Source organism: Kogia breviceps, chromosome 8 (genome assembly GCF_026419965.1).
Source record: "Kogia breviceps isolate mKogBre1 chromosome 8, mKogBre1 haplotype 1, whole genome shotgun sequence".
Taxonomy (NCBI): domain Eukaryota; kingdom Metazoa; phylum Chordata; class Mammalia; order Artiodactyla; family Physeteridae; genus Kogia; species Kogia breviceps.
The window spans coordinates 3193765-3205797 of record NC_081317.1 but is presented as its reverse complement, the minus strand read 5'-3'; the positions used below and the strand labels follow the sequence as shown (position 1 = coordinate 3205797).

General features: G+C 62.3%; 1 protein-coding gene across 3 annotated transcripts in view; it reads right to left on the bottom strand.

Moving 5' to 3' along the window:
• The window catches only part of OLFM1 (olfactomedin 1), a 36896-nt gene extending 25069 nt beyond the window's left edge, over nucleotides 1–11827 (bottom strand). Inside the window, exon 1 of one of the 3 annotated variants that reach the window (XM_059071153.2) lies at nucleotides 11516–11827. In XM_059071153.2, coding sequence (XP_058927136.1) covers nucleotides 11516–11581 — 66 coding nt within the window. In that variant the 5' untranslated portion in view covers nucleotides 11582–11827. Of the gene's footprint in view, nucleotides 1–80; nucleotides 264–1197; nucleotides 1434–11515 lie in introns of those variants that run through there. The other 2 variants (XM_059071152.2, XM_067040367.1) reach the window with 2 other exon arrangements.
• Between the last annotated feature and the right edge of the window lie 206 nt (nucleotides 11828–12033).

Genomic DNA, 12033 nt, shown 5'->3' with positions numbered 1-12033 from the left:
TTGCAACCCAGCTCAGGAGGTCCCGCCCATGTACATGGGGCAGACAGACACCACCGGCCGAAAACACCCCGAGTACAGACCCTGCAGCCTGCCCGGTGGCCTCAGGTGGTCACCTCCCTGCTATTTTTAGCGTTGGTATGGGGAGAAGTTGGGTGGAGGGAATCCACGGTAGATGCATTTCATTTCATTCATTTCCAACCCCAGGAGCTCAGGACCCGGCGGCAGGAACAAAGTCACCAGGAAGAAAACGCTGCATGCAATTCCTGAAAGAGCAGGTGAGGTGAACGGAGGACGGTCTGGGAAGGGGTCACCAGGAGACCTCCTCCCCGAGCACTGCGCCCTTGACAGCCCAAAGGGAGCGCGAGGGGGAGCCGCGTGTCCTTCACCTCTCCTTTCGGCTTAGAGGGAGCGAGCCTGAGGCGCGCCCCTTCCTCCGCCGGCCCCGCCAGCGCCCGTTCCCCGGTGGTTCCGGCTCAGCCTCCGCTCCCGCCACCACACCTAAGTCAGTCCAGTCCAGAGGCGGCCCTGGCCGCTCCCCCCCCTCCCCCAAGGCATCGAGAGGCTTTTGGGTCGGCAGGGTGGGAGGAGGGCGCGGAAGGCGAGGGGCGAGCCCCGCAGCCGTGAGCGGCTCCCCGGGCCCCGCCCGGCCCCTCTGCACCCTCCGCCGGCGGGGACCTTGTGGATCTCCGCATGGGGATGGAGAGAGAAAGACGCCTTGGGACTTTGAGGGCAAGAGCTCCGGAGCCCGCCCGCCCGGGCCCCACTCCGGCCGGTCCAGTCCGGCTTTTGCAAAGTGGGGCGGCCTCAGTTCCCAGCCCCGGCTGGACCCAGCCAGACTGGGGTCCACCGCGTCTCCACCCCTTACTTGCTGAGTGACCTTGGACAAGTCCCCAAGACCCCTGCTTCAGTTTCGTAACCTTATCCACAAGGGACTTATTAGTTGAACGAGGACTCCAAGCCTCTGAGTCCCTGGGCAGGCTCCCCGGCCCCGCGAGGGGACCGCGGTCGGAGGAGCGGCCGAGGCGGGGGTGCGGGGCGCAGGGTCGCCACCGCAGCGCGCAGGAGCCGCCTCGGCCCCCCGCGCGTGCCCTTGGCCCTGCGCCCTGCTCCCCCGCGCGGCGCCCTCCCGCGCGGGGCTGGCGACCGGGAGGCAGCGGGGGAGGAGGCCCCGGCAGGGCGGCCGGCGGGCGCACTTACGCCGGTGCTGCGGTCGAGCGTCCCGCCGCTGGCCGCCGAGAGCTTGGTGGTGTTGAGGCCCACCAGCGAGGGCAGCGTCTGGGACATCCAGTTGGTGATCATGGCCATGGTGCTGAGCACGACCCCGATCTTCAGCAGCGGCACCGACATCGCGCCTGGAACGCCTCCTGCGCCCGCGCCGCGCCGGCGCCGGCTCCGCGCCCCGGGCAGCCTTCAGGCGGCGGGCTCCGCGGCGGGCAGGGGCGCCCGGCCGTGTCCCCGCGCACCCTCGGCCCGCCGCCGCCCGCCCGCCGCCGCCGCCGCCGCCGCCGCCCCGCGAGTCCCGGCCATGGCCGCGCCGCCCCGGGCGCCCGGGAGAGTGGCCGCCCCGCCGCCGCCCACCGTCCTCTGCCACCCGCCCGCCGCCGGGAAGAGCCGCCGGCTCGGGCTCTGAGCGCCGCGCGGGCTGCGCGCGGGGGCCGCGGCCGGGAGGCGGGGACACGTCCGGGCGGCGGCCGACGCAATCTGCCCAGGAAATGGGTGGATTTTTCCTCTCCACTCCGGCTCCCCGCCGCCCCCTGGCTGCTGGCAGCGAGGCCTGCAGAGCCCCGTCACCAAGCAGGAGGGAGGGGGTGGCCCGGGAGGAAAGACAGACCACACTCTCCCAAGTCGTCAAAATCCGCCCGCGCAGACGGCGGCGTCCCTAGCGCATGGGCTGGCCGCTACCCTTCCACCCTTCAAGGTCGCCGGCCAGCGAGGCCCGAGCACCGCCCCCTGAGACCCACCCCACCCATGTCCAAGGCCTCCGCCCCGCTGCTGGGCACCTGCTTGGCGGTGGCTCCAGGCCTCCTCCAGCCCGGCAGCCCCCTGAAACCCAGTCAGGAGGGCGAACTCTTGGCGGGCTCCGAAAGCAGCCCCTGGTGGGGGGGGTCTCCAGCCCCAGCGCTGGGGGAGGGAGCTAGGGGAAAGGCCCCTCTGGGAGCCCGGGACAGCCAGGAGCCCGGGACAGCCAGGAGCCCTAAGGCCTTTGCCGGCAGCTGTGGCACCGCCCAGTGTGGGCTCCTGGGTCCAGGTGGGCATGCAGCAGGGGTGCAGAAGCTGGGTGTGGGTTTGGGGCTCAGGCCTCCGTGCAGGGTTGCTAAAGCGGCCCCACCCGTGGTGACTGCGGTGCAGGTGGAGCCCTGGTCAGGGGCCTGGGGTCTGTGGCTGGGGGGCGGCGGGTGTCCTCACTGGCTCTCCGGGTGGGGTGGGGGGGTCCTGATGCCCAGGCAGAGGGGCAGGGCAGGCTGGCAGAAGTCCCCAGCCCTCGGCAGCATCAGTGTCAGGACACATGTAGGTTTCCTTGGAAGCACAGGCCTGACTGGGTCAAACATCTTACTTAATAGAGCTTTAGAAATTGCAGGAGGCTTCTAACAGGCACTCCCTCCAGGCCTCCCATTAAGCTTTTCTCTGCTCCGTCCCACTATGTAGCGGGGACTCAGTTACAGCCAGGATGGTCCTGGCCTGAGCACTGGTGTGAGACCCATGAGCTGAAGGGGCTTCTTTGGTTGGTTTTCCTGGTTAATGCACGGATCTGTGGAAGCAGCAAATTTCAACAGTTGGGGAAGGGCGCCATCTCCCAGCCCCAGTGAGCATTGCAGGCTCTACTCAGCAACCGCGCCGCTCAGAGCTTCCCGCCAGCTGGGTCTGGGGCCGGGGGTGCAGCAGTCCCCCACTCTCCACCTTTCTCCTTCAATGAACGTTTAACACCGATTTAGGGCCGCAAGCTGTGCCGACCCAAATCACTCACACCCGCTTCCCACTGCAGAAGGACATGGACCACTTATTTAGTTGGAACAACTTCAAATCCAACCCAATCCAATCTCCAAAACCTCACGCCGTCCATCGCGGAAGCTGCAGGTATTTACTTATCACCTACTGTGTGCAAGATGTGGGGTGCCGTGTGCTGCAGACCCCAGATCAAAACCACGACACGCGGTACAGCCTGCTGTAAACCCCAGGACAGAAGCAACAGCAACGCGATAGCTCAGACTCCGGGCACGGTGCGTGAACGAAAACTTCCCTACGACCAACCGAGCACGTGCATCGCCAAGACAGGCCTCTCAGAGTGGTCACTCCGTGTACAGACCCTGGGGCCGGACAGCCTGGGTTTGAGCCCTGGTTCTGCCCCTTACTGGTTGTGAGACCCTGGCCGAGGTAATTAGCCCTTCTGTGCCTCGGTTTCCCCATCTGTAAAACGGGTTTAATAATAGCAGGATGTGTAAGGATTCAGTGAGTCAGTGCAGGAGCAGACACGGCAGCCAGTAGGGGTGCCCACCCTCGCCATCCCCGCTTTGCAGAAGACCAGAGGTGCTCAGAGGGGACGCTCGGCTGAGCGACCGGTGCGAGAGCCTGTGACGGAGCTGGGATTCAATGCCCCTGGACACCTCTGCCACCTCTCCAAAGAGCTGCTTTTGGCTAAAGACCACCCACAAGAGATGCTGTTGATACAGACATACAAATGCGGAGGAGGTATCGCTGGACGTGCAAGCAGCTCCCAACACACCCAGAGCTATGTTCTAGGAAGCTGAGCTCCAATCGAGCAGATACAGAGAATTCAAAAAGCCCTCTCCTGATCTTGAAGAACTTCTGGTCTGATTTCATGGCAGTAATGTCCCGCGGGATTTACAATGGGTCCTCTAAATTAGAAGAGTGCCAACCTGGCTGGGTTGTTCAGGGGAGGAAATGAAATCCAGGTCGGTGTAGATGAAGCCAAGTCCTGCTCCAGAGACCTGCTGGAGTCTAGACCAGCCAAGCGTTGAGGAATGCCTTCAGCTCCCCTGGCCCGGGACTCTCCCAGCCTCTCCGGGGGACAGGCAATTAGGGCCAGCCTGGAGATCTGAAGGCCCCATATCATGTTTCTCCTGAGCTTGCAGGCCTGATAGGGAGCCTAAAAGGGTTTATGGCGCCCCCTGAGGCACGGCTGAGAAGCAGTCTTTTAAAAAGATTTGGGTTACTCACACTGGGCTTTTGCCAAATGTGGGCTGCACCTTGGAATTCCTACAGCTCCCTGGGAACTAAGCTGACCCCAGGAGGTCAAAGCATTGAGAGGGATGGGAGGAAAAGCTGACTCACCACCCCCATGCCTTTAAATCCTAGTCATCATCTCATTACCTGTCAGTTCTCTCTAGAGAATGGAAGAGATGCATTGTTTACGCCCCTCCCACCCACCAGCTGACTGCCCGAGGCCCACCCCGGCCTCCTCCCACACCCTCTGCTCCCGCTCTAGAAAGTTCCACGCTCCTTTCATAAATGTTGCCTCAGACTGTCACATGCAGACAATGGGAGGGAGGCCACAGCCCCACCTCGTCTTAGTTGCCCCAACTGAAACGGGGTCCAGTTCGGGAGGGGCACTTTGGAGAACAGGGACAGGAGAGTTCAGCGGGCACCTGGCCCTCCGGGCTGAATGCATATGGCTCCTGCGGCCCCACAAACATCACCGCCTCCTATTTTCCGGGTAAGGGAACTCATCATAACTAGTGGAGGACGGTCTGGTTTCTATTGAGTAAGTAATCGATCCTGACATGAATTAGAAGGTGGTGTCATCATAAAAACATCTAAGAGTCAGCTCTGGGGTCCAGCTGGGTTAGGGTTGGGAAACACCCCAGAATGAAACACTTGCTCAGAGCCGAGGACTTGGCGCCGTCGGATTTTAGAGGCGTCCGCACGTGGCCACTCCCCGGAGCACACGCTCCGCCCTCAACACATCACCAGCATCTCAGACCAGCGAGGACCCTCTGCCTGTGGACCCCAGACGTGGCCTCAGAAACCTCAGCCCCTCTACCAATGGTTGGCGCTGACTCTGGAGCAGTCCCTCCAGCTGCTTATGGGGCGACTCAACCAACGCCCTCTCCCCAGGGGCCACGCGCCACCGATCTCACCTGCGCAGAGTCACCATGACAAGATTTGGGGGCCGGACCGCCTGAGTGGGGCACAGGCACCCGCCCATCGGAGAGCGGAAGAGTGTTTGCATTCCTGAGAACTCTTCTTTGAGTCCTGCCGTGTTGTCACATTTACAAGCAGCATCCGGGGGTGATGAGTAAAGTTATTCATAATATTTATGAATACACCTCCGTTCTTTCTTTGACCCTCAGACCCCCAAAACATCACCTGAAGCAAGTGGGCGTGACTTTCCTTCCAGAGCCGCCCGTGAGAGCCACGTGCACCCCGGGGACCTCTGTGCTGGGAGGTTTAAGCTCCTGGAGGCTGTCCTGTGTGCCCACTACACGGTTGCAAGGAACTGAATTGCCCGAGATGAGCGTCTCCAGGCGAGGGCTTCTGATGAGACAAAGCCTGCGGCTTCGGCTTCTTCCATCCCTTCTCTCCCCCGGACTCTTCAATCCAGACTCTTCCCCAGTCACTCACCCTCTTACTGACCATCCGATCTTAAATGTCATCGAACCGTACGTCAGAAACACCCAGGCCAAGCCCCCACTGCCCAGACTGGAGCAAGGAGATGGGGAAGCCCATGTCTTCTAAACACCGCTCGAGAGCGAGGAAGCCACCTTTGCCCACCGTCACCTACGTGTCCGTCGTGGGACTTAACCTGGGTGCAGAAGCAGGGGAGACTCTTTTAGCAAGGAGGAGCCTCCTTCGCTGCGGCTGCCCCAGGATTATAAATTACACCAAATGTAACAAACAGCGTAACCAGGACCGCAGGCGTGTGGGGCGATTTGGAGATTTAGACGTTCCATCAGCTAAGAGGGTCTGTGTCCTTTTTCTTAATTCCTGGATCTCAGTCGTCAAGCAGATGCTGGGAGATTTGAGGGGTGCGGAGCTCCCTGCATGAGCCTTTAGGCCGGAGAGAACCGAGGCGGGGGACCCAGTGCACCCTCGAAGGCGCCCTCCACCTCCTGGGGTGAAGGGGCTTGTCCGGTTCACGCAGCCTCCATGGCAGGAGGCAGACCACCCCCGAGGGGTCTGACACCCCCCCGCCAGGCTCTTCCCCTTCGAAAAGCCAAGCTCCAAGTTCAGAGCAGGCCAAGCAACGGGCCACACAGTTAAGAGACACGTCTCTCAAAGCCTCCAAAGGCCACATATCAGCTTCTGCGACGGCACCAGGTGCCCCCTTTCTTACTGGTTCTCGGTGGTGTTGAGCCGTTTCTCTACTTTTCATTCTTCTCTCTCCATCTTTTTTTTTTTTTTTTTTGGTGGTACGCGGGCCTCTCACTGTTGTGGCCTCTCCCTTTGCGGAGCACAGGCTCCGGACGCGCAGGCTCAGCGGCCACGGCTCACGGGCCCAGCCGCTCCGCGGCACGTGGGATCTTCCCGGACCGGGGCACGAACTCACGTGCCCTGCATCGGCAGGCGGATTCCCAACCACTGCGCCATCAGGGAAGCCCCTTCTCTCTCCATCTTAACAAGAACGTGAACGCGGTGTCAGACCGTGGAGCTGCATCTGGGGTCTGTCACCTACCTGCGGGGCCACCGGGCAGGTCACTGACCACCCGCGCCCCCCTCTGCCCCGTGAGCTTCGGTTTCCTCATTTCGAGACCGAGGACAATAATACAGGGTCACTGGGGCGGCTTCTACACGACCCAGATTAAGCTCCTGGTGTGTGGGGGGGGATGGTTGACCCTTGATGACACTCCAAAACTATGAACCCTCGCGATTGCTTCTCTCCCTAGTGCTTTAAGCTCCTGGCCAGTTTCTGATGTGGAATAATCTGAAAAAAATGAAGAGATGTGGATTTTCCGGTTCCATTTTCTCCCCCCTTACCCGAGCCACGGGAATGACCTCAGGGCTGCTGCTTCCGGAGGGGGAGAACATCTTACAGGGCAACTCTCAGAGCCGAAAGGCGGCTCCTGTCCCCAGCAGCAGCGGTCACAGCTGGCGTGTGTCTAAGTCAGTTGAGCCAGTACTTAGCTTTGGATTACTTTACGTGGGATGTTAAATATTGATTACAGGGCCTGATAGCTTTAGTGGTAAAGACAACCCAGGGCAGAAAGTACCGTTCTTTTTAGTGCGGAAAGCTCAAGGCAGTGGGGCGAGGAGGAACCGCTTCCGGAGCTGAAGCAGCCGCCTGGTGCCGAGGGTTTACAGCTCCCGCCACCCTCCCCTCCCGGTGTTACAGAGCCTTCTCGCTGAAAGTGGGAGCAACTCTCTCGTGCGGGCCGCCTGTGTGTCCGGAGGTGGTCTCTGGCCACAGCCCCCGAGGCAGCGGCCAACCTCGCTGCAAAGACGGGATCAAGCCTGTGTATAGGCTGAACTAACTGGTTTAGGAAAAGACCCCAACGGTCCTGAACGCCCCGACTCCCTGGACCGCTAACACCCCAGCATCCGGGGCACACGTGGGCCTAAAATCTGGGGGACACGAGGGGCTGGGGCACATGAACAGCACGTCAGTGGGATCATTGGGCCGAGGTTTTAGATTCAAGCAGGTGACACAATTCATGCTTCCGTCTGAATGGACGGTTTTATTCTTGTTCAGGGCAATGGGTTGGGGTCTTCCACTCTGGCTGAATCTGAGGAGGAGAGAACAGATTTGAAGTGATGGGATTCTGAGGGCCTAAATCCACGCCAGCCCCTCTGTGACACCCGCCTGTCCAGACACAGCCCCCATCACCCACCCCCTCCTGCCCACCGCCGAGTCCACTCACATCTCTTCTCAGGTGCTGAGACCTGCACACAGCTAACCAAGCTGCAGAGGAGCCCGCAGCAGTGGGCCCGCAAAGCCTGAGGGCACACGGCAGCCCCGGTAACAGCTGGCGCTCGAGGGTGCCCTGCGCTCATTCGCAGCTGGAACCCCCCACCCCCTACCCCAAGGGGTCAGGGTCGTCACGTCGCTAAGAAAGACCGCTTCCGGCTTGGGGACTAATGAGAAGAGATCCACTTCACTCCTGAGATAAAGCAAGTCCCTCAACACTGCTCTGTCGAACTCGAGACACGAGAGCCAAGGGTCTGGGCCCTTCTCCACGCTGCGGCGTCTGTGTGCAGCCCCCACTTCAGCCCGCCTGTTCCTTCCCATCTTCCTGCCCCAGCTCACCCAGGTGCAACCCTGGGCCCCGCGCGGACGGCACCCCTTCTCCAAAGCGCTCTCAGCTCCCTCCACTCTGATCCCAGAGCCCCCATGCCTCTGAAACCAATAGATACGGCAGAGCCTTAGGTCTCCCCACTAAGCACCACGGCCCGGATGACAGACGGCTGTACTCAGCGTCGCTAGCCCAGGTCTGCCCGAGTCAAGCCCGACCAGCTGGCACCTGAGAGCTGCACGTGGCAGGAAAGGAGCACAGGACCAGAGTGCGGGTTTGCAGGGGGAGCATCAGCTAGCTTCATCTTCCTGGTTTTAAAATGGTAGATGTTCAGCTGAAGCGGAGAGCCTTTCTCAAGGCAACCAGACAGTGGCTGGTGGGACGGGGAAGGGGAAGGGCAGCCGGGTCCAAGGTCATTGTCACAGAGCTGCCCACCCCTTTCACGCCATCACACACGGGGGATGACGTGCTTCTCTCAAGGGAAGGCGGGCTGGGCTGGGCTGGGCGGGGCTCAGGCAGCCCCAGCGCTGCCCCACCACCCCCAAGATGAGAGGTCAACTCCTCTCCTGCATTCTGCTGGGAAGCCCCGAGGACACTTCTCAAGGCGCTTGAAACACCAGCCTTTTACTGAAAATCACAGAACAAGACCCAGGCAAGCATCTTTCCACCTGAGGACAGAGTTCATCTGGGCCCACAAACCTGGCGCGTAGTAGGCCATCCATCACTAGCTGGCATTTGACTGAGCGGCTCATCGTAAGCACGCTGCCGGGAGAACAGATGGCCCGCCATGTGCTCTACACCCCCCCCCCCCCGCCTGTCCGCCTGAATCCTTCGAGCAGCGCCTGTGAAGCGCAGGTAAAACCCATACGTTTCTGACTTGCTCCCATTTGGACGGGTCCTAATCCATAAACATGGTGGCCCTGGAACCTTGTGTCCACGTCCCTTGGAAGGGCCCTAAGACTGAGGGTGCCGCTGTGGGAGCAATTTACCTGACGTGGAAGAGGGAAAGTGTGGAGGGGAGACAGACACAGCTCAGTCACCACTGCTCTGCTCTCCTTTACCTGAAGCCCAGAGGTATTTTACTCATCACCCAGGTGGGCAGCATTTCTCCTGACAGCACGCAACATGGCTTCCTAGGATCGGATCGCTTCGGGATCAAGAAAGCGAGGTTCTTAGGCAGGGGTGTCCCCAAGGAGCTCTCAGATTATTCAGAGCAGCCCAGCCCTGTACCCACACCCACTCCCAGTCCCTGCCTTAGAGGTCACTGATGAAGGCGAGAGCCACCTGGCCTGACCCCGAAGAAGCCCACCCGGGCAGCACCGGGGTAGCCAGGATCCCTGGAGCTGGTGGCTGAGCCAGCCACTCTCTGACCCCTGCACAGATTTGAGCTGGTTGGAGAGATTTTCGCCTTTGCTCCAAAACCCCAGCACAATTAGGGATACTAGGCTCCCAATGGAAGATTCTGAAAGCACAGCTTCAGAGGCAGGCATGGGGGGAGGGCAGGGCCCGCCTCCCGGCTGCGTTGAGGAAGGCATTCCCCCCCAGAGATGCCACAGCTCAGCTTCAGAAAGAGGAGCCTTCCGAGGAAAACAGCATCATTTGCCTTCCCGGGGCCCTGGAGGGCATGGGCTCGGGGAGCTGACCAGGGTCCTGAACGGGACGGTGTGGCCGCAGCCTCGCGGGCAGGGGCGCGCCACATTCAGACGGCACCACCAGCACGGACAGGCGAGGGCTCTCACCACCGAGACAAAGCTTCCGATTGAAGCTGAGCCCAAAGTTTCTTCCAAGAACAGGGGACCTTTACAAAGACTGAGAAGTGAACCTCTGGAGGAGGGCTGGGAACGAGGGCTCGGGGAGCCTGCAGGTGAGGAGGCCAGTAGGGCTTGGAGGGCCCAAGGGCGGCCACTTCCAGGGCCACCCAGACCAGCCATCTCTTTCCCGAGATGTCTAAACGAGGCACACGCTGCCTGGCTCCATGCCTGTGGGGTGCGCGCTCGTGGAAGAGCATGTGTGAGTGTGTGTGTGCACGTGCGTACATACGGTGTCCATTCACAGAGCACGAGCGTGCCCCTCGGCCAGGCCTTCCCTGCGGCCAAGAAAACTTCACTCCCAGAGACCACCACGCACAAGCCCTCCAGGGGGCCTGGCTGAGTGTCTGCGTGGCGCCGGCAGGGTCTCTGCGGTTAGGTGGGACAACGAACCCTTCCCACGCTGGGGCTGAGGCTGCGCTTCCCGGCAGAGCCAGGGAGCCGGCAAGGGCTTCGGGGCAAACCGAGGGAAGCTTATTCCAGAGCCTTCTCTCCTGTGATATACCTCTCACCGTCTCGTCTCTCCTTTGTTTCCTCTTTTATTCTGAGAGGGAGGGAGGTACGGAGGGAGAGAGGGAAGGAGGGTCGGGGCAGTTGGCTCTTGGGGCCAAGGCGCTGGCAGTCCATCCACTTCCTGGACTTGCAGCCTCTCCCAGCTCAGACCGTGGCACGGTGGCACCATCCAAAGGGCATTTTAATGTCACTCTGAGCGGCCTGGCTCCCGAAGCTGGCAGGCTCTTCCCAGCACCCCGGTGCCAAAGCAACACCTCCAGTCCGGCGCTCCCAGACAGCCCTTCTCCTCCCAGTCGTGCCACCTCCGAAATGCAGTTTTAAAATGGAGAACACCAGCCGCAGACAGGCTCTCTAACGGTACATTGTTCAGGGACGGCGAGCCCACTGAAAACGCCCGGCGGTCCCCACACACACTTCCCACTCACGCCTCACGCCGCGCATGTGGCCACAAGCGCCCCCCACCCCTCCACATGGAGCCCACAATGCACCCCAGCCCCAGACGCGCCGCCTGCCCTCCCCAGTCTGGTCTCCGCGGCACCATTCCCACCGCCAGCCCAGGGGGCCCCGAGGGCAGCATTACAGCCGATGCAGGATATGCTCCAGAAGAGGGATGCAGGGGTGGGAGTTGGGTCAGATCCACCTCTGAAAACGCCAGGGGCTCGGGCATCCTGCGCTGTCTTCCTCCCAGGTGACAGTAGCAGCCAAACGACCCCCCCCCCCAATGCTGCCCTTTGAACTTCTCAGCAGGGAGTGGTCAGTCGGGGAGTCCAGGGGGGAGGGTTCAGGGCTGAGGGTCCTGGGGGACACGGCAGCACGCTCGGGTCAGCCTTCACCCCTTCCTCCACCCCAGGTGCGGCTGGCACTCTGGCCCTCTCCCCAACCCCTTGGCTGGGCGCCCGGGGAAGGGGTGCCGGGCCGCGCGGTGGCTGCTCCCCGACTTTGCCGGCCTCCCCGGGGCCGGGCGGGCGCCTCGCAGGCAGGGAGGAAAATGGCGTTGGATGCACGTACTTGACTGAGTTCAGTGCCCATCAGGATGAGGAAGAGGAGGCTGAGGAGCTTCCGGGCCGCTTGCATGTCTCGCGAGCACCTCCAACGTCCTGGCGTGCGGGGAGCCCCGGCTGCTCGGCGGCCGGCGGCTGCGTGGACGCGGACGCGCTCCCGGCTCTGCTGGCTCCGCGGCGGCGCCCGGCAGTGTCCGCGCGCCTTCAGCACCCGGAGCAGGCGGCGCGCTGGGTCTGCTGCGCGGAGCCTCTGCTCTGCATCTCGAGCGCGTCGAGCGGCTCCGCGGTCGCTCGGCTGGGCGGCGGGCGGCGGCGGGCGGCGGGCTGCGGGCGGGCCGCCCCTAGGCCCCTCCCCGGCCCCTCCTCCTGGCGGCCCCGCGCCCGCAAAGCTGGGGCGCGCGGCTGGGCGGCCCGGGTGCCAGAAGTTTGTTGGGAAAGGGGTGGGGCGGCGGGGGGGGCGCAGAGGGCCCCGCGCGCCACGCTCGCGCGCGGGAGTGGGGAGGGCGGTGGCGGCGGGGAAGCAGA